Consider the following 26,135-nt stretch of genomic DNA (forward strand, 5'->3'; position numbering starts at 1 on the left):
CATTTTGCAATAAAAAAGAATTGCAAGGCCAGGAGCAGTGGCTCACACTTGTAATCCCAGCACTTTGGGAGGCGGAGATGGGTGGATCACCTGAGGTCAGAAATTCAAGACCAGCCTGACCAACATGGTGACATCCCATCTCTACTAAAAATACAAAATCAGCCAGCTATGGTGGTGCATGCCTGTAATCCCAGCTACTTGGGAGGCTGAGGCAGGAGAATCACTTGAACCCAGGAGGTGGAGGTTGCAGTGAGCCAAGATGGCACCACTGCACTCCAGCCTGGGCAACAAGAGTGAAACTCCATCTAAAAAAAAAAAAAAAGAATTGCACTGAAATATTCCTATTTATCTTGAAAGTAAAATTGATGTTAAAGTCATTATGGAAACAGTTAAAGGCAATTTGGACTATGCAGAAAATGGAACAAGCGAAATAGCCAAATAGAAAATGGTGTCAAGAAATTATCCCTAAGGTAAAAGCAATACAAATAATGTAGAGAAACGATAAAATATCAGAGTGAAGCGATAACTTCACTCTGAAGAGTGAAGAAAGAGAATGAAGAAAGTGAAGAGCGAAGAGAATAAAGAATGGGAGTGAAGAAAGAGAATCAGTGGAAGAGAGATAAATGTTAAATAACGCAGAAAATATTTCTTATTTAGAAAAAAAATTTTAAATAATAGAGTGTACACACTAGATATTTGGTAAACAGAACCCACCATGACATATGCTAGGTAAACATCTCTACCTTCAAATATAAAATAAAAAAACTTAAGCCTGGAAAACATTCCAAGACCCTATCTCTTAAAAAAATTAAAAATAAAAAATTAGCAGCATTCCCTGTAGTCCCAGCTACTGGGGAGGCTAAGGCAAGAGGACCACTTGAGCCCAGGAGTTTGAGATCAGCCTGGGTGATATAGCAAGACCTAATCCCAATAAAATAATATATATATTATTAATTTCACACTTCAATAGAACATACACAATCTCATAGAGAAGTAAAAAATAATAATTTAAGAGTATGGTACCCAGCAAAGAGCAAATATTCTATTGACCTCCTATTTCAACTACTAATCACTGAAAATTGTGCAAAATTGTCTACAGACCTTTAAAGGAAAATACCATGTTGCAAGAATTCCATGCCCTGCACATGTGATAGCAAAATAAAATCATTTTGGAGTGTGAAACAGCTCAAAATATGTACTGCCTAGAAACTTTTCCTGAATAAATAACCCAGAAATATTGAAAGATATCAAGATGCATTGATATTCATCTGATATTCACCTTTTTTTGGTTTGTTTTTGAGAGACAGGATCTTTCTCTGTCACCCAGACTGGAGTACAGTGGCATGATCATGGCTCACTGCAACCTCAGCCCAAGCATTCCTCCCAATTCAGCCTCCCAAGTAGCTGGGACTACAGGTGCCCAATACCACACCCAACCAATTTTTGTATTTTTTGTGGAGACGGAGTTTCAGCATGTTGCCCAGGCTGGTCTCGAACTCCTGGGGTCAATCAATCTGCCCACTTTGGCCTTCCAAAGTGCTAGGATTACGGGCATAAGCCACCATGCCCAGCTATATTAATCATTGTAAATATGGTACAACTGAATTTTTGTAACCCTAAAACCTAAAAGGAAGCTCAGATAAATCTCATACCTCTTTTCAACAACTAGAAAGAAAATATCTTTTAGGAATTTGCTAATTCAAAGCCAGAAAGTAAGCAAACCAGGATGTCATCTTTTAGCATAGACGTACTTTTTAAGGTATACTTTTTATTGAAGGAAAGCATACATAAATGTAAAACTACACATAGGCAAACAATGCGGAGGCAAGCTGCTCCCTCTGCAATATTGGAGAGCACCTCCACGTGTCATCTGAGAAAGGGCCACAGTGAGGTTGCCCGAGGGTCTTGAAGGAAAAGCTGACTCTAGGGCGTCCCTTCCCCACCCAAAATGCCTCCCTATTGCCATCTCCTTGACAAATCAGATGGAGGTGGCACATTTTTTTCCCTGATAATCCTTTGTGACCTTTCTATAAGACTCTTAATTTCCTTCTTGAAGTTACAACCAGAGGTTGGAAGTTTTTGCACTGGGATCAAATATTCCATTACCATTATCCCCTAGGATAGACAGCTTTACAATCCCATGTGCGTGAGGGGATTGGTAGATAAAAGGATGACCTTCCTTCCACAAATTAAAAGCTAAAAGACTTTATTCATTTTTTTCCTTCCCAAATTGAAACAATTCACTTCTAGACATCCTTGGCAGGAGCTCAGAACTGTTTATGCAGGCTCCATGCTGGCAAAATAGATATTTTTTGATATCCTGCTTTTGGTTGAGTCATGGTAATGTTGACAATGGTGGTGAGGGCAGATCAAGTCATTTTGCAAAGTTCTAAGTAAATGATGTTCTAGTAAGATCAATATGAGAGAATTAAAGACTAATATAAAGGTTATCACAAGGCCAACATCTATAAGTTAGAACTTTTTTTTTCCTCTAAGGGCAGTGGTTCTCAAATTTTAACCCATGTAAGAATCACCTGGAAGTCTGGTTAATCACAGACTTCTGGCTGGGCACAATGGCTCACACCTGTAATCCCAGCACTTTGGGAGGCCGAAGTGGGTGGATCACCTGAGGTCAGGAGTTCGAACAGCCTGGCCAATATGGTGAAACCCAGTCTCTACTAAAAATACAAAAGTTAGCCGGGCCCTGATGGCGTGCACCTGTAATCTCAGCTACTCAGGAAGCTGAGGTAGGAGAATCGCTTGAACCTGGGAGGCGGAGGTTGCAGTGAGCCGAGATCGTGCCACGCACTCCAGCCTGAGTGACAGAGTGAGACCTGTCTCAAAAAAAAAAAAACAACACAGACTTCTGACCCCATCCCCAGAGTTCCAGGAGTTGGAGAGCATGGAAGGGGAAGACTTTTGCTTTCTAACAAGTTCCCAAGTCATAGCGATACTGCTGGTCCAGGGACCCTACTTTAAGAACTACCGACCTCAGGGAACCTTCACAGTAAGTATCTGTAATGAGTCGAAACAATGAAAACTTCAGTGAATTAGACTTCATTAGAATTACTTTAACTTTGTTTTGGTAAAGTCTGTAGACATTTTTGTTCAATGCTGCATAAATATGCATTATCTCCACCTAGGCATCAAATAAATATTCTTTGGGGTACTGATCTAATGAGAATACTGGTAGATATAAATGCTCTTCCATTTGCATTTTAATTATTTGAAAACCAATGTTCACAAATTCGCTCCCTGGTGCTCTAATCATTTCCTGTATTATTCAATGCTTATCAAAGCATGTCATTAATAAAATAGATCAACACAAAATGTTTTATGATGTGAAGAAAGTAGAGTCCCAAAGAATGCGTCTCACAACCTTAGAGAAAATAAATGAAATAGAAACCTAGACCTGCTTCACTAAACTATGAGTGATGATTTATTGAATGCCTCAAGAGGAAGTAAAAAGCTACATTTGCATCATTTCTGTATTTGATCAGCCATTGTTTACCTGACTTGTTCTTAGGCTGTCTTAGATTCTGAACTGGCTCCCCTTTAGGCTTTTTCATAAACAAATAACTGGAAATGTCTCCAAGGAGGGGAGAGACCAGTTCCTCATTGCAGCTGGTAGCAAGGTTGCTTTCACTCAGCCGGGAGGGCGCATTGTTACAGGTGTGGAACTTGTTGCTTCGAGCCCTCCCTGGCAGCTCACTCTGGATCTGCAGGTTCTGAGGATCCTCAGGACCCACCTGGGTGCCGTTGCCTTCAGGGACAGACCATCTTACAGGTATTAAAGGCAACATTCAGCTGCCTTCTGGGTTTCTCTCTTGCACTTTCCTGTTGTCCTATTGCTATCAGTTTCACTTGTTTTGCTGATCTCTCCAGGTCTCATTAGAATTAGTGAATCATTAACCTGCAATGGTTTCATTTCTAATACAGTGAGATGGCTTCCCCAGCAGTGTGGGTGGGTGTTTGCTGGACTCTCAAAGCTTGGAAGGTCAAAGGCTGGTGAATTTTCTTTATGATGACCAGGTATTAATTTCCTCTTTTAAACATGAATGGATTGACTGTTAACTTTTGATTCTACCAGATCCACTGGGTGTAGTCATTTAGGGAAAGCTTCCCAGGAGCCTTAGCTATTATCTCATTTAATTTCTGCAACAGGCCTGTGAGGGAGGTTCTTTGATGTCCTCTGGGTAAATGCTGCATGGCAGTTGGCAGAGGAGAAGTGGCTTGTCCTAGGTCACACAGCCAGTTGGCGGTGATACTGGAAGAGAAACCAGATCCATTTCCTCTGGTGCTTGAGCTCTTCCTGCCTTTCTGCAAACCACCTCCCTAAGCCCTGCTGTTTTTAAAGTTTCTCCATTTCTGCAGTGCATCATGTCAGCAGTTACTATTGCCTTGGTTCCAATATTTAAGACAGTGGCTAATAAATAATTCTTATCGATGTGAATCCTATTGACCATAAATAACTTCCTACCAGCAGCTACACCCCTGTGTCCAAACGACTACAAAGGAAACCCAAAGCTGTATCCTAACCCCTCAAAAGAGGAGCGGAAAAGGCCAAAAGGACAGAGGGGAAACCCAAAGACTGAGAAATTTGATCTAACTATTATGCAAGTGCCTATGCAAATATACTAAATTCCTTTAACATTGTTGCTGCCTAGAACTTGGACAGTCTTCTAAAGGAGACAAATAATAGAACGGCCCTGATTGTATGTATGTGTGAAAGTACCTATTGATTCAAAATTAGCTGGGTGTGGTGGTAAGCATCTATAGTCCTACCTCCTCAGGAGCACTGCAGTGTGAGGATTCTGTGAGGCTAGGAGTTTGAGGTTACAGTGCACTATGATCACACCTCTGCACTCAGCCTGGGCGACAGAGCCAGACTCCATCGCTAAAAAGAAAAAAAGAAAAGCAAGAAAGTACCCATAGATTTGATGCTCAGCTCAGCATTTGTTTGTTGGGAGAATGAGGAACTGGCCTCTCCATGTAGCAACAATGTACCTTAGTTTATCAATGGTCAGGAGGGACCATTTCATGCCTCTCCAGCAATGTTAGTATCAACCTTCAGAGCAGCATCCAGGAATTACCAATCTAAAACCAAAACTAGTACAATCTCACCTTCACTGAATGTAAGTTTCCTAAACTGGCATTACCTTCTTTCCTCCACTCTGCAAAAAAGGGTACCTCATGCATTTTAGTTCTACATGTGAAGTTCTATAACAGTTGAGCCCTCAGCTCAAAATAAAGCAAACCCAACATTAAGAATTTTAGATTTCTTTTGTGAATAAGAGTTGAATTGACTTTAGTTTGCATCTAAGTAGTTCCTCAAACAACTCACCAGTCTAAAATCCAGTACCTGTTAGTTTCATTTGGCCTTTAAAAATCTTTTTATACAGATGGGGTCTCACTGTGTTGCCCAGGCTGGTCTTGAACTTCTAGGCTCAAGTGATCCTCCCGCCTTCGCCTCCCAAAGTGCTCAGATTACAGGCATGAGCCTCTGTGCCTGGACTTATTTGACCTTAAACAAGGTAAGAGTCAGGGAGTCAAATGAGACCACAAAGTCCCCAAAATCAATGTCAAGTCACAACATTGTCATGACAATGTCATAACATTGAGCTCCTCCTCTACTGATAGGAATAGATCTAACAGCCTATTATCTATTCACAAGGTTGTTAGACTTCTATGACTGACACAGATTAAAAGAAACAAAGAGGAGAGAGTGGTTGCCACAGGCAAGTACAAAAAGCATAGTGAGAAGTAAGGAATAAAAATTAGGGAGTACATCGGCGTGGGGCCATTTGGTGTGGGAGTGAATATTCAGATGCTGTAGAAACATGTAACAATTATTGTATTCTCCACAGAACTATAGTAAACATAGTAGTAATCACTGTATTTTGGCAAAGTACTAGAATGATAGTCAACAGAATGAGGTCAGTTTGTAAGGAAAAGGTTTATTGGTTTTCAGCCTTCTGTATATCAAGTTAAAGAAGCAAATAATACACCCTAGAAAAGTTCTACTAAAAAGTATTGCGCATGCAATTAAAATTTTAAGAAGTAAATTATTAGCCATTCTTAAATTTTGGCGATCCAAATGTGGCCAAAGGGTTTCAGATTGCTCAGTTCTGCTTTAGAATGATAAACTTACTAAAACTATTATTGATGATCTTAGAATATATGGTCAACTACTAATGTTCCATCCACAAACAATCCACGCACAGTCTGAAACCACCTCCCATGCCATCTGGGGCCAGGGATCTCGCCTGTCCCACAGTCCCACGCCTGGTCTGCAAATCATCAAGCATCAACTCTCATGCCATAAGGGATGTGTAAGGATTGATGTTTTCCCACACATACCTTCTTCATGTGGGAAAGTACAGAATAACGAAACTACAATAAGCCACTTCCATGAATCAAGTTGTGAAATGGAAGGGTCAGCTTTTCTTAAGCATGAGAAGAGATAATTCTGCATGCATAGATTGCAAAAAACACCTCCAATCATGAACAGTAGGGTACCTGGTGATGTCTGGGTTTTTCTTTTCAAACTTGCAAGTCGTTTTTCCAAAATGTAAAGATTGATAGAATCTAAGATAAAAGACATTGTCAGATACTTTACATCAGTTACCTTCAAAGCCTGTCTCATTCTGTAATTTAAACCTTGAGGGAAGGAGCCTTGTTTTCCTTGTTCTTGCATCCCCAGAATGCACCAAATTATGTACATACATACATAAATGTAGATGATAAGGAGGATTTAAGGTATATTTGATTCTCTTAAAATGTAATAATCACAAGGAGAGGAGCTATGTGGTTTCCAGGAAGTACCTTAAGTTACCAAAGTTTTTAAAGGCCTTTTTGTTTGAACCTAGAAGGAATATTAAGTAGACAGTAAACAGATTTCAATACACTATTTAGATGAGAAGGCTGGAGTCACATATATTAATTATCTTCTGAACGTAAAGGATGCTGATGCGAACTGAGCTCTATTGCCTATGAAGAATTAGAAGTTTTCCTTTGAAATTTTAGACCTTTTTTCTCACTGCAGTCTCCGTCATTTGCTACATATTTCACAGTCTGCTCTTCCTCACTACAGATGCAACAACCTGCTTGACACTCTCCTCTGGAAAAGGAAAAGAACTACTAGAGGAAGCGTGGGCACTTGGATGCAGACATTGAGCACCCTCCATGTGATCCAGAGAACAGCAACTCATACATCTTCTGGAACCTTCTACCAACAGTAGAACCTCTTAGCTTTATGGAGAAGACAGAGTCATTCTGTCCAGAGGTGCCACCCCGAGACTGCGGAGCCTCTCCTCGGCCCCCGCTGAGGAGCCTGCCAAAGAACCAGGGGAGTCTCCTCCAGTTTGACCGGCAAGCTCCAGGCCGCCTCTCCACCTCACCCACTTTGAGGAGATTAAGGACCCGTAGCTGTGGGACAAGGCAGGATACCTTGCAGGTGCCCACCTGGGGAAGCTGGGGAGAGCCTGTGGGCTCCCCATGTTACCTTTCCAAGAGCCTGCCAGGAAGCTCGAAGGATTCTTCACACTTGCTGTCACCCTTGAGACTCCACTCAAGATTGACCTCTGAACCTGAAAGGGCCCTGAATGCAGCTGACTCACTGGAGCCCCAAACCCAGCCCACTGACAAGTGTCTCCCTCCTGAGCTTCAGCCTGTCAGTGAAGGGTCTCTTCACCAGGCCTCTCTTCTGCAGCAAGAAGGCCACTTCCTGCCCAGCCCCACCCCACGACGCCCTAGTCCTCAGGTAACACAGCTCTAAGCCTCTGGCCTCTCAGTTGGTGAACCACAAAGCAAAATAGATCTCAGAGTTGCTTCGTTCCCCCAAGGGCCAGTAGATCCTAAAAAGGAGACAGCACAGGAAGTCACACTGAGGGGACACATTTTCTTTAGGAAGCATTGGCTCTTAAGTGAAAGGAGGGCAGCAATCTGGGGAGGAAGGAAAATGATCTCGCTCACTTTCTTCTGTCCTTAGAGGCACTTTGAGAAAGGATGCACCAAAGCCAGGCTTACCGATGGTCTGTCAGGTACCCGAGAGCAATGGGGGCCCTCTTGCAAACGGACACTATTTAAAGACAACGTGGTGTCACTGATTTAAAAGGGGAGAAAGAGCCAGTTATTCAAATTTCCAATCCCACCAAAATGTAGAACATGTTTTAACTAGGAGGGATCATGGTTTCTCCTTTCAACATGTTTGCTTTGGAGTTTGGAATGGGTATGAGCAAGACTAAAACATATATTCTTAAAATTTATTTCAGGGAGAAGAATGGCACCCATCCAGGTGTGTATGCATTTATTTTCTCTGGTGCTATGACATCTGTTGACTATTTGCTATTAGATTTTTATTTCTGTCCTGACGTAACAAAGCTGACGGTGTGTTAACCAGTGCACATTGTTTTATAGCACTCAAGTCACTCTTCACATCTATAGGTGCAAGAATTTTCATTTCAGGAGTCTCCCTTTAAGAGCACAGCATTTGGGGGCAGGATACAATGCCATATGCAGTCATGGTTTTCGTTTTGAATTGTCAATGTCTTAATTAACATCCACTTAGTAATAGGTTTTGTCTGGTAGAGAAAATAGAAAGGCCAGAGATATGCAACAGCTTTTCAAAGAAAAATTTAGAGAACAAAAGAAAGGAACAAGATGTCCTGGTTAAATCTAGGGTGACCTTTAAAATAACCTGTTATGACAGACTATGCCCTTATCCAAAATGAAGTAGACTATGTCATTTCCGAAACCAGCTCTGAACTTTCAGCATGGCCCCATGGTTGTAGCAATGGATCTGCCATCCCTGACAGGGATGAAAAGTTTCTGTAGCAGCAAAGGAAATATCCATGCCCAATTTTATCTTCCTGACTTGTGGGATTGGCAGGAAAGCCCTCATTTCATTTGAAAAGTCACAGAGGATTTTTTTGGAGAAATAGCTGCTGTTTTATTACTGGACCTCAATCCTCAAGCAATAGTTTGATGTTCATAGCAGTAAGGATAACATCCATGTACACATTCTTTGTTGATTTTAATCCTTGTTGGCCTAATTGTATCAACAAAGGTAGAAGATACTTACCAAGCCATAGGGAAATGCAAATTTTTATGTTTGTGTATCAGTTAGCTATTGCTAGATTAAAAACCACTTAAAGTAACAGACAGTTATTGTTTCTTATAAATCTCTGTGTTCTCTGGGGGTGACTTGGTCTAGGCTGGGTTTAGCTGAGCAGTTGCACTCCAAATGTTCCTTATCCTGCTCATGGGATCAAAGGGCTCCCATGGGTCCATGGGATCAATTAAGCAGATTCTTTATATAGTGAAGGGAGAGGTTCAAGAGGACAAATAGAAACATGCAAGGCCTCTTGGAGCCTGGGCTCTGAATCTGGTCTAATTTTATTAACCAAAGCGAGTCAGTCAGTTGAACTCAGGGTCAGGGAATTACATGTTACCAACAGTGGGAGAGCATTGAAATGTTACATGCAAAGTGTATGGATGTAAGGATTGGGGAAGAGTGGAGCAATTAGTGTAAATCTTCCATACATGTGAAACAGAATAAAGCTCTAAGATGAGATCTAATTCAGTTGTGTCACAGAAAGTGAAAAAGGGTAGTCTTAGAAAAAAAAATGATGTTTAGAGTCGAATTATTTTAATAAGATGTTGAGAAATTTTATTCCTTACCCTAAGAGCAGTGTGAAACCATTTAATGAATTGATATGATCAGATGGGTGTCAGATATACCTGGGATTTAGATGCAAGTAGACTTGAGTCAAATGATTCGAATGTTCAGGTATGAGAAATTGTTAAGTTAGATTATGATGAAGGCAGTGGGGTTAAAAAGAAGTATCTCAATGCAAGAGATATTTAGGAGATACAATCCCCCAGACTTTGTGAATGGTAGCCTATTGGGGTGAAGGAAAGGAATCTTCAAGAATGACCTCCAAGCTTCTGGCTTGTACAACTGGGTAACCAAGGTGTCCATTCACTGACCTAGATAAACTTGGGTAAAGAAATGAAATATGAGTGGTTAGAGTGTGGGTCTTGTGTTCAGGTTTGGACATGTTGAGTCTGAGGACCTGTGAAACATCTAAGTGGAGATTTTGAGTAAATAATTGGTTAGAGAAGGCATCGGGGTGGATGTACTATATGTATATTTGTGAGTCTTAAATCAAGGAATGTTTCCTAGAGCAGGTAAAGTCTGGGTCCAGCTCTGATTATTAGATGGAGCCAGCAGACATAAAGGCAAATCAATGGGATGCATCAAGCCATTTGCAAAAAAATGACATGAAGGTAATTTCCATTGGCATATGGAATCTGTGATGAAATAACAAAAATAGTCTTGGTAAATTTTAAAAGAACAGCTAAGTCAGGCTGGGCACAATGGCTCATGCCTATAATCCCAGCACTGTGGAAGGGCCAGGCAGGCGGATCACTTGAGGTCAGGAGTTTGAGATCAGCCTGGCCAACATAGTGAAACCTCATCTCTACTAAAAATATTTTTTTAAAAAATAAGCTGGACGTGGTGGTGGGCACCTATAACTCCCTTCTTAGCCTGTTGACTTAAAGGTAGGAGGAGCCCAAAGTGTCCAGGTGGCAATTTTAACTTCCAGTTTAATGGAATCGTTGTTGCGTCTCTTGGTGGCAGTGTTCCTCCCTCTGGAACTAAGACCTCTAGGCCAGCAGAACGTAATGTCACAGGAACAGGAGGCAAAAATTTGGCTAGTGGATCACTAGAGGTGATGGTGAGTGGTGCTACTTCGACTTCCACCCCTTGATTCCTGAACCTGTGAATCCTGGCTATGGGAGAAACAGTACCATATATTGGATGCTGATTCAGAGCATTGCATGGCTGTCCAGAGAACTTTGCCCCAGCCCTGCAAAGTATTGTCACCTAGTTGGCATTACAATTGTGACTTCAAAAGGCCATTCCACCATTCTGTCAATCCAGCTGCTTCAGGATAATGGGGAATATAGTAAGACCAGTGAATTCCATGAGCGTGAACCCACTGTCACACTGCTTTGTCCATAAAGTGAACGCCTTGGTCAGAGGCAATGCTGTGTGGAATACCATGATGGTGGATAAGGCATTCCATGAGCCCACAGATGGTAGTTTTGCCAGAAGCATTGCATACAGGATAGGCAAACCCATATCTGGAGTAAGTACCTATTCCAGTGAGGACAAACCTCTGCCCTTTTCATGATGGAAGAAGTCCAATATAATCAACCTGCCACCAGGTAGCTGGCTGATCACCACAAGGAATGGTGCCATATCGAGGGCTCAGTGTTGATCTATGCTGCTGGCAAATTGGGCACTCAGCAGTGACCATAGCCAGGTCAGCCTTGGTGAGTGGAAGTCCATGTTGCTGAGCCTATGAGTAACCTCCATCCCTACCACCATGGCCACTTTGTTCATGGGCCCACTGGGCAATGACAGGGGCAACTGGGGAAAGAGGCTGAGTGGTGTCCACAGAACGGGTCATCCTATGCACTTGATTATTAAAATCCTCCTCTGCTGAGGTCACCTATTCGTGAGCACCCACATGGGATACAAATATCTTCAGAGTTTTGACCACTCAGAGAGGGCTGTCCACATACCCCTTCCCCAAATTTCTTTGTCACCAATTTTCCAATCACGCTTCTTCCAAGCCCCTGACCATGCAGCCAAACAATTGGCTGCAGCCCATGAATCAGTACATAATCACACATCTGGCCATTTCTTCTTCCATGCAAAGTACACAACCAGGTGTATTCCTCGAAGTTCTGCCCACTGGGAAGATTTCCCTTCACCGTTGTCCTTCAGGGACGTCCTAGAAAGGGCTTGTAGTGATACAGCTGTCCACTTACGGGTGGTGCCTGCATATCGTGCAGAACAATCTATGAACCAGGCCCTAGTCTTCTCTTCCTCTGTCAGTTGGTCATAGGGAACTCCCCATGAGGCCTTCGGTGCAGACTAGGGGAGAGAAGACAGGGTGGCAGGAGTGGAGACCACGGGCATTTGAGCCACTTCCTCATGAAACTTACTTGTGCCTTCAGGACCTGCTTGAGCCCAATCACATATATACCACTTCCATTTGATGATGGAATGCTGCTGTGCATGACCCACTTTATGGCTAGATGGATCAGAAAGCACGCAGTTCATGATAGGCAGTTCAGGTCACATGGTGACTTGATGACCCATAGTCAAATGTTCAGTTTCCACCAAAGCCCAGTAACAGGCCAAGTGCTGTCTCTCAAAAGGAGAGTAGTTATCTGCAGAAGATGGCAAGGCCTTGCTCCAAAATCCTAGAGGTCTCTGCTGTGATTCACCTATGGGGGACTGCCAAAAGCTCCAAACAGCATCTCTGTCTGCCACTGACACCTTAAGAACCATTGGATCTGCTGGGTCATATGGCCCAAGTGGCAGAGCAGCTTGCACAGCAGCCTGGACCTGTTGCAGAGCCTTCTCCTGTTCTGCACCCTACTCAAAACTGGCCACCTTTCAGGTCACTCGATAAATGGGCCAGAGTAACACACCCAGGTGAGGAATGTGTTGCCTCCAAAATCCAAATAGTCCTACTAAGCATTGTGCCTCTTTCTTGGTTGGAGGAGGGGCCAAATGTAGCAACTTATCTTTCACTTTAGAAGGAATATCTTGAAAGGCCCCACATCACTGGACCCCTAGAAATTTTACTGAGGTGGAAGTTTTCTGAATTTTAGTCAAATTTGTTTCCCATCCTCTGGCATGCAAATGTGTCACCAATAAGTCCAGCATATTTGCTACTTCTTGCTCACTGGATCCAATCAGCATAATGTCATCAGTGTAATGGACCAGTGTGATATCTTGCAGAAGCAAAAAGCAATCAAGGTCTCTCCGAATCAGATTATGACACAAAGCTGCAGAGTTGATATACCCCTGAGGCAGGACAGTAATGGTGTATTGCTGGCCTTGCTAGCTGAAGGCAAATCGCTTCTGGTGGGCCTTATGGACAGGAATGGAGAAAAAGGCATTCGCCAAGTCACTGGCTGCATACCAGTACCAGGAGATGTGTTCATTGGCTCAAGCAATGAAACCACATCTGGTACAGCAGCTGCAATTGGAGTCACCACTTGGTTAAGCTTACAATAATTCACTGTCATTCTCCAAGATCCATTTGTCTTCTGCACAGGCCAAATGGGAGAGTTGAACAGGGATGTGGTGGGAATTACCACCCCTGTGTCTTTTGAGTCCTTGATGGTAGCATTAATCTCCACAATCCCTCCATGGATGCGATATTTTTTTGATTTACTATTTTTCTAGGTAGAGGTAGCTCTAATGGCTTCCATTTTGCCTTTCCCTCCATAATAGCCCTCACCCTACCAGTCAGGAAGCCAATGTGGGGGTTCTGCCAGCTGCTAAGTATGTCTATGCCAATTATGTACTCTGGCCCTGGGGAAACGACCATAAGATGAGTCTGGGGACCCACTGGACTCACTGTAAGTCAGACCTGAGCTAAAACTCCATTAATTACCTGACCTCCATAAGCCCCTACTTTAACTGGAGGATCACAATGATGTTTTGGGTTCCCTGGAATCAACCTCAGCTCAGAGCCAGTGTCCAGTAGTCCCCAAAATGTCTGATCATTTCCCTTTCCCCAGTACACAGTTACCTTGGTAAAAGGTCAGAGGTCTCCTTAGGGAAGGATGGGAGAAAGATTCACGGCATAGTGAGTTGAGATCGCACCACTGCACTCCAGCCTGGATGGCAGAGCAAGACTCCATATCAAAAAAAGATTCACTACACAAATTGTCGGTAATGTAGTGGGGTCCTTCCTCAAGGGGACCTGGCCTCCCCTTTATTCAAGGGGTTCTGGGTTTGTAAACTAGCTCAAGTCTGGAAATTGATTGAGGGGCCGTGATTCTCTGTTTTTGTAATTCAAATTAGTCTTGTCCATTCAACCTAGAAGTTTTCTGCTTATAAAAATTAGGTAGAAATGTAGTAGGCTTCCTATCAATTTCAATTCTAGGAACACCGTAATTAATTAGCCAGTGCCAGCGCTCTACAGGAGTCAGTCTATTCTGATTGCCACTTTGCCTCTTCTGTCCATTATGGTAGCTACACCCACCTTGCCTTTGATGGTTGAGTGCCACCACTTGGTCTCTGCCACCTTGGGATCCAATTATTCCCATTTTATTTAAATTTTGTAGTTGAGTGACTGCAGTTCCCACTGTTAGATCTGACTTACAGAGAAGAGCAATTACAGGGCTCTTCAAAGCTGCAAGTCCTGCCCTCACAAATCTATTTCACAAGGCATTGGTCAAGGGTATATCTTCTGACCCTCTCTACCGGGATGAGAAGGTCTAAAGTGACTAACCCACTCCACCATCCCAATCTCCCTAAGCCTTTGGATCCCTTCCTCTACATTAAACTAAGGGAGATGAGGCATTTCTAGCTCACTCACAGTGGGCCATCTTTTAATTCATATTTTAGCTAACCAAGAAATAAACTCTTAGACCCTTTTTTAACTCCCCAAGCTGAAACATTAAATGCAGAGTCCCTATTTAGTTGGCCCAAATCAAAAAATTCAGCTTGATCCAATTCTATGTTCCTTCCACCATTATCCCACACCCTTAATATCCATTCCCATGCCTGTTCTCCAGATTTCTGTTTATATAAATTAGAAAACTCAAGCAGTTATTTTCAAGTGTAGGACCCCTCCTCATGGGTCACACTCTCAACCTCACCTCTAGGGCCCTGTCAGGACTTTAGTCCAGTTACAGGTCTAGAGGCAAACAAGGTTGTTGGGGGTGGCTCCTGAGAAGAATCAACATTATCTTGCCTGCCAACTGCCTCAAGGGAGGCCATCACTATTGCCTCAGGCAGTGCAGGGTTTATCTCCCCAGACAAAGGTGGAAAGGCTGATGGCAGCATGGGTCAGGGTGGGGATGTTGCCACTACTGGGGATGGGGAAGCTGTTTTTTTCTGGCAAAAAGCGTTGTCAGAGTTTACAAACTCAGTGTCCCCAGCTTCATTAGGGTCCTCTCGGACATCCTATTCCAAGTTGCAGGGTCCCATTCTTTTCCAATCAATGACCTCACTTTAACAGTAGGCACCTGGTGGGGCTGTGCATGCACCTTTCATTGCAGGTCAGCCACTCACATGATAAGAGCTTGTGTCTACTTTTCCACAATTTCAGCTCTTTCTGTACAGGAGATAAGACTCTCACTCAGGGCAATCTTAGCAGATTTGACGCTGGGTGTCTGCTTCTGAAGCCAGGAGTTAGAATCCCTGAGTTCATTATTTTCTCTCAACACTTTGTCCACTGAACTTAGGAGCAACCAACCAGCTTCATTATGTTCCTCGGTTCTCCACATATTGTCAAAGGTATTATGTAAAGAGTCACTAAACTTGCCTCTCACAAGCAGTGAATCAGGAGTGTCAAATGCATTTATGTTGCATAACTCTTTAAACGATTCACACCAAGGACTGTCAGTGTTCTCCATACTATTAGAAGTAGAGTCCTTAGCATTTTTGGGTCTAATCATATGAAGCAGCCAACTCCAGGAGCTCCAAAACCAACGAAAGAACTCCATCCTTAATGCTCTGTTCCTCTAGAACCACTCCTTGTAACAAAATCTGTATTAGTCAGAGTTCTCTAGAGGAACAGAACTAATGGGATAGACAGATAGATAAGAGTTTATTAAGTATTAACTCACATGATCACGAGGTCCCACAATAGGCTGTCTGCCGGCTGCGGAGCAAGGAGAGCCAGTCAGAGTTCCAAATCTGAAGAACTTGGAGTCCGATGTTCGAGGGCAGGAAGCATCCAGCACGGGAGAAAGACGTAGGCTAGGAGACTAGGCCAATCTCAGATCTTCACGTTTTTCTACCTGCTTTATATTTGCTGGCAGCTGATTAGATGGTGCCCACCCAGATTAAGGGTGGGTCTGCCTTCCCCCGCCCACTGACTCAAATGTTAATCTCTTTTGGCAACACCTTCACAGATACACCCAGGATCAATACTTTGCATCTTTCAATCCAATCAAGTTGATACTCAATATTAACTATCACAAGACTCTTACATTGCTAATAAACAAGAACTGAAAAAAAAACAAAAACAAAAACAAAAAAAACCCAGACAGATCCCCGATCTGTCTCTCTTCCCTCTCTCTTCTCTTCTTCCACATGTCTCTGCAGTCTTTTCTGCAGCAGCCATTTGTTCAAAGAGCCCACTTCCTTGAACAGCTGCTTGCCAGGCTGCGTGGTCATGTAATGTTAGGTGAAGAATGAAGAGCTCTGCATGAGGCCCCACTGTCTGTCTAAGAGTGAGGGTTCTTGCCTCAAAAAAAAAAAAAAAAAAAAAGGCCTATCAAATGGTATAAACTAGGATTTAGCAAACTATGGTCCATGGCCAAAATTCAGCCCATAACCTGTTTCTGTTAATGAAGCTTTATTGGAACACACCAACACCCACTCATTTGTGCATTGCCTGTGGCTGTTTTAGCATTGTAATGGCAGAATTGCAACAGAGACTGCATGGCCCACAAAGCCTAAAATGTTTACTATCCGGCCCTTTACAGAAAAGGTGTGCTGACCCCTGGCCTATACAATTAAGAAATGCTTGCCTCTGTGGCTTCCAATCACAGCAAGATTTTTTGTCTTGCAGAATAGATATAAAACCTTTTTCAAAAATACTGATTCTTCTGTTTTGGTGGTTTTGGGGGTTTTTTTGTTTTGTTCTGTTTTGTTTTTTTGAGACAGAGTCTTGCTCTGTCACTCAGGCTGGAGTGCAGTGGCACAATCTCAGCTCACTGCAATCTCCGCCTCCTGGGTTCAAGTGATTCTCTTGTCTCAGCCTCCCGAGTAGGTGGGATTACAGGTGTGCACCACCATACCCGGCTAATTTTTGTGTTTTTAATAGAGACAGTATTTCATCATGTTGGCCAGGCTGGCCTCAAACTCCTGACCTCAAGTCGTCCACCCTCCTCAGCCTCCCAAAGTGCTGGGATTATCGGTATTATAGTGTTTTAACATGTAATCTGACAATGTGTAAGTGATAAGTGCCTAATATACTCATAGTTCTGGAATCGGCTAACTGGTAAACCCTTGCTCTCAGGTTTTTCTTTGTGAACTCGTTCTTCCTGCCATTCCCTCTCTCATTCTATAATATTTAAGTGAACTCATACTCACTTCAAACCTTCCTGTCTTACCACTAGAATATGGCCCCTGGAAAAAAAATCTTCACAATTCATTCTTAGGCAAGTGTGAGGGAATTTAGGCTTAAGGGACATATACTCTCATCTTTCTGAGTACAGCCAGTACATTTCTCTCTTTTGGGTTTCCCCGCATCTTATAAATGTCTCCATCATAATTTCTAAAACACTATATTGTGTTTCTTTTATATTCATCTGCCCCCGAGAATCAAAACCTTCCTGAGAGCAGCGACTGCTTCTTATTTATCTTCGAACCTCTAGCATCCAGTACCCAGAAAGTGTCTACTTCCAAAAAGATGAATGGAAGAAGGAAGACAGGCAGGTTGGCAGGCTTCTTGGATTACAGTGCCACTTATCTATCCCCAATGCATTTGCATTTTAACAAAAGACAGCTTGAAGCCAAGCAGTGAAGCTGTGTTGGTGGAAATTTTAAACATCAGAAGCAAGTGAGGGAGATGCTTTTGTGGACAGGGAAACATTCCTAGCATCCCATCAATTTTGTATTCATAGGAAGCTGTCCATCTTACCTAATTTTCAGGTCAGCCCTGAAAGTGAGAAGAGAAACATACATGCTACATTTCTATAAGACTATAGACTAACCTTCCAATGCTCAAATAGAAAGTAGGAGAAAAGTTAAATATATCCGTATTAGCCACTGGGGCAACGTTAGCATGGAAGCCAAATGATGAGATATTTGAAAGTCTGTCTTGAGGAAAAACCAAACAAACAAACAAAAGTATTAAATGCCAGTAAAACTTCCCCCAAAGTCAGATTCATCTGGGGTTACCAATAGGGGGCAGCAGGACCTGGAGTTAAAATCTGCCGGAGTCAAACTCCCTGAATTCAAATCCCAGCTCCACTTCTCTGTGGCAACAAGATCTTGCACAATTTCCTTAACCACTTGAAACTTTGATGTTTTTATCCATGAAGTGGAGATACAAATACAGTCATGCACTGTATTAATGATGCTTTCGTCAACAATGGGCCTCATATACAATAGTGGTCCCGTAAGATTATAATAACGTAGTTTTGTTCTACCTAGTTTATGTTTAGATACACAAATACTTCCCATTGTGTTACTGCTGCCTACATTATTCAGTACCATAACAAGGTGTACAGGTTTGTAGCCTGGGAACCACCGGTGACACCTTACAGCCTAGGTGTATAGTAGGCTACACACCATCGAGTTTTGTGTAAGTTCACTCTGTGATGTTCACACAATGACAAAATTGCCTGAGGATGCATTTCTCAGAACATATCCCCATCATTAAGCAATGCACACCTGTCGTGTTCCTCTCACAGGTCTTTCTTTTGAACTGGTTAATAATATAACTCAAATAGTAGCTATGGTTATTCTTAGAGAAACCATTCATTCAGCACCTCCCGCATGTAAGTCATTGACATATTCTTTCTAAAATTTTCTAACCCCAGAGCTAAATATTCTAACATCAGGCACATCAGATGTAATGTATCTGACCTTTAGGTTCAATACAATACAATATTATACCCCATAGGCTTTTATCTAAAACCCCTAATGTCCCAAGCACTGTCTGTTAACTGTAGAACATACTAGAGGAGAAGACTCTGTCAGCTTCTTCGGGGCTTTAAGACTTGTTGGACAGGATTCAGAGACTAATAGGCAGTGTGCTGCTCATTACTCAAAAGAGAAGACTGCAGCCTTGGGGAGCCTTCCTGTTATGGGCATGGTGCAAGGGGAACCACGTGCCATTCTTCCACCAGCATCAGCTCATCTATTAGGTTGGTGCAAAAGTAATTATGGGTTTTGCCATTACTTTTAATTGTGGCAAAAACTGCAATTACATTTGCACCAACCTAGTAGAATGTAAGTTCCAGGAAAGTGGGATTTTCATCTGTTTTGTTTATTGCCGTATCCCTGGTACCTAGAACACTGCCTGGCACTTAATAGGTGTCCAATAAACGTTTAAGGAAAGAAAAAGAAAAGAAAAAGGAAAAATTGGTAGTTGGGTTTGGACATGCCTTTTAGGGAAAATTGTATGGTCCCCTTTTGTTTTGTGTATTTTCTTCTCCAACTATTTATTTGACTCCCTCCAGCTCCTTTCGACCTCCTCGATCTTCCTTATAGTTTTGTGCTTGTCTCTGAGTGTACTTTGGGTTTGCGGGGATTTGTACAAGTATTGCTTGTACACAAGGGAGTATGTTGACTGTTTTCCATAAAAAAACAGTAACCTAGAAAGAAGGTCAGATTTCTGGGCAGTTACCAGCAGTTACCATGGTGCTCTGAACACGTGTCCTCAAAACAATATTACTGATTTGACCCCACAGCCACAGTACATGGCATTTCTCACACGCTGATGAGACTCTTAAGAGGCATCTCTGTTCTATGTTCAAACTGATGTATAGGGTACAAGTCTTCCATTTGTTCACTCCGCATTTATGAGAAGTCGCCAACACGGTACCAGATTCCAGGCGGTAAACTAGAAGCTTGTCATCCTATCTGCTTCTCATTTGCATTTCCAACAAATGGAATACTTTGATAGAAAGTTGAATTAGAAACCATAGTCAAACATACAAAAGCGCATTCCCAACAATTTTTTGAGACTCATAATAGAAAAATATATCCCAGATTTAACCAAGAGAGCTGTAGTTCAATAATTGGCAGTAGAGTTGTCATTTCTCTTTTGATTATTTTAAAAAGAGATTTTTAGAAAAAGTTTGTTACTGATGCTTAATTTGTTCTTCCTGTGTAATCAACCCATAGTTATAAGCAAGCATTCCAAATTGCACTATATTTCTTGCATAGGGTAAAACATTATGATTCTTAAAATGGAATGCCAACTTTTTCTAGTCACACAATTGCTGAAAAGCTGCCTGCTGAAAAAAACTACATTTACCATGAACTCTTACTACCGGACAAGGACTATAGTTTCTGATGAATAGGGCCTGATAAGGCTGCCTGATTAAAAAACAAAAATCACTGGGCAACATTCGTAGCAAAGGAAAAGATAAGACTATGCTTTATCCAAGTTGCAGTGCCTTCAATAAGATTTTTATTCCTTTAAGACACACATATCACTAAAGGGCAGTTGTACTTCCCATATTCTCTAGCCTTTGTTATTATTTTTTCTTAAAATTTGCACCTGGGAATTAAAGACTAGTGGTCCTTGGTTTAAGTCTGCTGCACAGAAGGAATCTTTGAAAAATGTAAATGATCTATTCGTCATATTTTTAAAAGGAGAGCTTTGAATTAATCATCTTCAAATATTTCTGCCAAGATAAAGGTCACCACACAATTACTGTCCTCACCCACTGGCCACAGAAGGAGAGAAGGAGAATGATGCTCCCGGATCTCACACTAGAGCATGCAGGATGCAGGCAGCCTCACGCAGCACACTTGCTTTCCACATAAGGAAACAGCGGCCCAGGGAAGCGACAGGCCAAGGTCACAGTTGGGAATCCGGGTCCTAGGTTGGGTGCCCTTGCCACTCAATAGGACTGCCTCATATTCGTTTCCTGTGGCTGCTATGATAAATTACCGTAAATCAGGTGACTTAAAACAGCAGAAATTTATCCTCTTTCCATTCTGGAAATCAGAAGTCTGAAATCACAGTTTGGGCAGAGCCGCACTTCCCCTGAAGGCTCTAGGGGAGGACTTTCGCTTGCTTTTTCATCCAGTCGTTCCTTGGCTTGTGGCTGCCTCCCTTTAATCTCTGCCTCTGTCCGTCTTCACATACCCTTCTCTCTTCACTGTGTCTCTTCTCTTAGTGTATATTTTTTTCTTCTTCTTCCTTTTTTTGAGACGGAGTCTCACCCTGCCGCCCAGGCTGGAGTGCAGTGGCATAATCTCAGCTCACTGCAACCTCTGCCTCTCAGATTCAAGCGATTCTCATGCTCCAGTCTCCTGAGTAGCTGGGACTACAGGCGTGCACCACCACACCGGGCTAATTTTTTGTATTTTTAGTAGAGACAGGGTCTCACCATCTTGGCCAGGCTGGTCTCGAACTTCTGACTTCAGGTGATCCGCCCACCTTGGCCTCCCAAAGTACTGGGATTATAGGCGTGAGCTACTGAGCCTGGCCTCTTAAGTGTCTTTTATAAGGATAAGGACATTTGTCATTGGATTTAGGGCCCACTCAGACAATCCAGAATAATCTCATCTCTAGATCCTTAATTTAATCATATCTGCTAAGACCCTTTTTACAAATAAGGCCATATGCACATGATCCAGGGGTTAGGATGTGGACATATCATTTTTTGGGGGGCCACCATTCAAACCATTATACCCCATTCTTTTTCCTAAAGTAGTAGCCATCATTACGTCATTTTAAACATTTTGTTGTGCATTAAAATAGTTGGTAGTCTCTTTTTCTCTTCTTCCCATTTACAAGTCTTCTTGGAGCAGACCTGCATATTTGAATTTCTAATTCTAGCTCTGTCATTCACTACAACATTGCGACCTTAGGTAAGTTCCTTATGCATCCCTCTAAGCCTCAGTTTCCTCTGGTCTAAAATGAGAACAGTAATATCTACTACATAGGGTGCTTGTGAAAATCAATATGATAATGCATGTAAAGCACTTAACAAAGTGTCTAAGAAGAATCAGTTCTCAGTAAATGCCAGCTGATTTTAAATTAGAATAATATTCACCAAGATCAGTCTATTGCTTACCAAATGTAGACATTTGAGGTCTACTGGGGGACCCATTTCCAGCAGCCAGAGACATTTCTGGCACCAGCACGTGAGAGCTGCCTCATTGTTGAGTGCTGACACATGGGTGCACGGCCTGCTCAGCAGTGAGGTGGGGGGGAATTCCCGGGATGCTCTGAATTGTTGCTTTCTCAGCCCACACCATGGACCTTCAGATCTTCAGCAGAGCATAGAATAAGAATACGTTCTGGTACCAGAAGGGAGACGAGATTATTCCAGCAGCCATGGGACTAGTCCCTTCGGATCTGACCAGCTTGGGGCAACGCAACTCAGGGTTAGTGAAAGAGTGGCTGTATTGGGGTTTCTACATGGTGGGTGGGGGTGGGGAAAGCCAGTGGAAGGGTGTCCTGCTCTAGAGGGCTGCAAAGTCTGGGTCAGACACCCAGTTATACAACCTTCTGGGTTCCAAAGCTTGTCCTGAAGCAAAGAACCAGAATAGCCAAGCATAAAACCAAAGAAAAAAAAAAGCATTTATCAAGGATATTTCTTTGGTTGTGTTTTTCTAAACAAATAAAGGGTGGCATGGAGTTATACTGTACTTACACGGTGACAATGGGTTGCCAGCCACACCCCAAATAGTTTGCATTTATTATTAGTTTATTCACCAGCTAAGTCCTCCTGTCAGGAAATCCAATCTCTAAAAATATTCTTCCCCGTCCTCTTCACACCGGGCACCCCTACCCCACACAGACACCACTTTGCTTAGGGGAGGGAGATAAGAATTCTGAATTCACTACACTGATTGCTTCCAGTGGATGGTCAATCCAGAATTGGAGACATTAATCTTGCATGAATGCCACGTTTATTAAAAAAAAAAAAAAAAAAAAAAACCCTAATATTTAGAACAGCCAAAAGAAGATACCAGTTTGGATACACACTCCACCCACCGTGAGACCTAAATTCAGTCATGCTGAATTCATTACAGCTATTTGAGTTAATTTCATTCATCCAACGATCCGAGCAACCCCAGCTGACACAGACCTGGGTCTTTTCTAGAGTGCCCAGAAATCCAGTCCACTGCCAGGCATGGACTCGACATAGAGGCACATTTTCCGCACCAATCCATGTCTCTTCGTATTACTGGTGCAGATGTTCTGATTGCTTTCCTAGGTCTCTGCATGACTACAATGGTGGTTCTTGATATTTTTATTAACTCATGCTGTCTTTTGATGAACACAATATATTTCATGCCACAGAAATTTTTTATGCCCTTCCAGAGGCATATTCACCTTTCCAGAATTAGCATTTGTGGGTTTTGAACACCAAGGCAAAAAGTCAAGGTCATGGATCAAGCCGTTCACAAGCCGCTTATCTTCTCCCTGCTCCCTATGTGCACATTCAACTCCAAATTTGACCTTTGTGCTCCCAAATGGATGCATGATGTCAGAAGGTATCCCAGATGAGCAAAATAGATACAGGTAATGTAACCAACCACTTTTAACTCGGGGAGGGTGAGCACTCAAACCGTATTCTGCTTTCGTATATGCATACAATTATTCATTTATGTTCCAGAATGGAAAAACAAATGCAATTGAGGACTGTCAGTATTTCCATCTGTAGGTCAACATGTCTATTTATTCAACAAGCTTATCTGAATACTTGTTCTATGTCAGATTCCATGCTAACTGATTAGATTCTGTGATATATAAGATCCAGTATGAATGTTCAATGTGTTTATTATAAAGAGACAAGGTAGGAGTAGGCAAGGGAAGGGAAGAAAGAGAATTGTCCCTCCCTGAGTGGGTCAGAAAAGATTTATGGAGGAGGAATGTCTAAGCTAGAATTTAAAGATGAATACAAGTTTTTCAGGCAGACAAAGTACAGCTAGGCAGGCAGATGGGAACTACCTGAGCCAAGGCATGGAGGCGTGAAGTGCACAGTGTGTTTAAAGAACAGTACAGAGCTAGCTATTCTTGGAGTACACATTCTGCAGGAGTTTGTGTAGGGAAATGGCAATGATCAATCACTCTGAGTATACGTGGGTTGGGTTATTGTTCCATTTACTTAACAAATGTTTACTGAGCCCTTACTAAACAGAGGAATTCAGACCAGGAGCTGGACCTTAGGGTGATAAGGGAAATAAGACATGAATCTACAAAACATAAGATACTTTTCATGAGAGAAGATGGTTTCATTCATTCATGTTCATCAGCAACAATGGATTAAGTTCTAAATTAGCACCTACCAATACAAATGATTATAAGACATGTTTTTTGTACTTAAGGAGTGTCAGTCTAATGGAAAAGACACATAAATAAAACATGATATAATATATTCAATAATCAGTCTAATAGCATTTATTGGCTGCTTACCAAGTTCTGGACACTGATCTAAGTGCTTTATATTGATTAATTTAGCCCATCCTCACACAATATTATTATTGTCTGCATTTCCCAAATGGCAAAGTAAGGACCAGAGAGATTACTTAAGTTGTTCAACCAAAGGTCACACTGCTAAGATTAAAATCCATGAAATTTGACCCCACATTCTTAACCACCACTCCAGAGGACTATAGAAGCACAGAGCAGAAACACATAAGCCATCCAAGAAGGGGTCAGGGAAGATGAATCCTTCTACCCCAATAGTAGTTACATGCTCTCTGAGGTCTCTGGGGAATAGAAAAGCAGTTTATAGAATCTTGGGAAACTACTAAACTTAATGATACTAGAGTGTATAACATCTAGAGTTCAAGCTCAAAAGAGTCCTTTTTTTCCCAAAAATTCCCCTAGATTACATTTCTCATTCAAATGATTGTAATTTTTTCAATCCCCGCCCTCTTTAAATGCTAAAATCTCATGTGCTTCTTAGATTTTTATCAAGAGAACTATATATTTGATGGGGAAGCTTCTGACATTCCTCTTCAGGGGTCTTCTTTTTCTGAGCACTCAGCATTTTATGTTATATAATACCTTCTGAAGACCATTATAAAACTTCCTGGCTGGATTTGTACACTGCTAATCCATTATGTGTCAGTCCCAATATCCTGTATGCAATATGATGAAGGTAGAATTATGTTTCTCATTCAAATTATTTTAACTTTCTCAACTCCCACCTAATTCATTTCCTTCCATCCTTATAACTATCATGGACATTGAGTTGGCAAACAAAAAAGGAAAGTTGTAAGAAGTCGCAGCCCTAATGATCTTCTTATAAAACCAAATCATAAAGTAGAGAAAAAGTCAAACAGAAGTGTAGAATGCTGAAAGATGGCCTCATCCTTGGAGGAGGAATCCAGGATGAGAGATCTGGGTCAGTAAGGATAGCATTTGCCTGGATGTCACAGAACCCAACCAGAATGACCTAAGTAAGGAAAGAGAGGGTTTTTGGTAACATAACCAGATCCCAGGCATCTGTTTTTCTATTCTGCTCTTGTCTTTGCAAGGGTTGTGGTATATGTTCAGGTTTCAAGATCTATTCCAGACAGCAAAAAGCAAAGGACAAGGGGTAAACAGAAGAAGCTAGCTGAGTCTGTCCCCTTTGAAAAACTTTTTCCAGGATTCACATGCTTGAGCTTCCATTTAAATCTCATCGGCCAGGTTTGGGTCACATGGCCTTCAGTAGCTGCAAGAGAGTCAGAGAAGGTCAGCCTATGACCTCAGCACATACCATCCCAGACAAAGCAGGGTTTTAATAGCAAGAAAAGGAAAAAGCATGCACATTGAGTTGGCACATTATCTATTATTACAATAACAGTGATGACTACATTCTCCTAAAGTTTCCTAATTAAAAAAAAAAAATAGAAGAGCAGAGAAAAGGCAGGTGAAACAGATTACAAAACCCCAGGGAATATAGACAATTGAATAAAGCTGAGCCCAGTGTTACTTAAGTACTTCCCCTTTGTGATTATCTCCTTAACAGAGATAATTCATGGGCCTGAATCTCATACTATGACTAGGAGTTAGACAGACTTGGGGAAGGCAGCAAGGGGATAAAACATTCCCAGCCAAAGCACCAAGCTGGGAAGCACCATTTTGTATGGGGAATTACAGTGCATTCCCTATTTCCAGAGATCAAATTGCAAAGTAAGGAATATCAGGTAGGAAAATGGAGCCAGATCATGGAAGGCTTGTGTTTGTGCTTTAAAAATGTGTTTATCTGGTATGAGAATCCTCTGAGGTGTCTTAAGCCAGGAAGGGATTGTTCAGACTTAAATTTCAGATAACTCACCTTTAGTGACCATTATAGGATGGAATCAAGGAGATAAAAAGGAAGGCAGAGAAACAAGGTAAGAGGCGACCATGTTAATACAATTGGAACATGTTGAGGCCCTGATCTGGTGG

The 26,135-nt window shown here is 42.0% G+C and overlaps 1 protein-coding gene across 1 annotated transcript in view; it reads left to right on the forward strand.

The window, feature by feature from the left end:
- Positions 1–3,644: 3,644 nt before the first annotated feature.
- The window catches only part of PLEKHG7 (pleckstrin homology and RhoGEF domain containing G7), a 73,725-nt gene continuing 51,234 nt past the window's right edge, over positions 3,645–26,135 (forward strand). Inside the window, exons 1-3 of the mRNA XM_032170895.3 lie at positions 3,645–3,787; positions 7,094–7,762; positions 8,274–8,296. Coding sequence (XP_032026786.2) covers positions 7,256–7,762; positions 8,274–8,296 — 530 coding nt within the window. The 5' untranslated portion in view covers positions 3,645–3,787; positions 7,094–7,255. The remainder of the gene's footprint in view (positions 3,788–7,093; positions 7,763–8,273; positions 8,297–26,135) is intronic.

The sequence above is a fragment of the Hylobates moloch genome, unplaced genomic scaffold, assembly GCF_009828535.3.
Source record: "Hylobates moloch isolate HMO894 unplaced genomic scaffold, HMol_V3 SCAFFOLD_12, whole genome shotgun sequence".
Classification (NCBI taxonomy): domain Eukaryota; kingdom Metazoa; phylum Chordata; class Mammalia; order Primates; family Hylobatidae; genus Hylobates; species Hylobates moloch.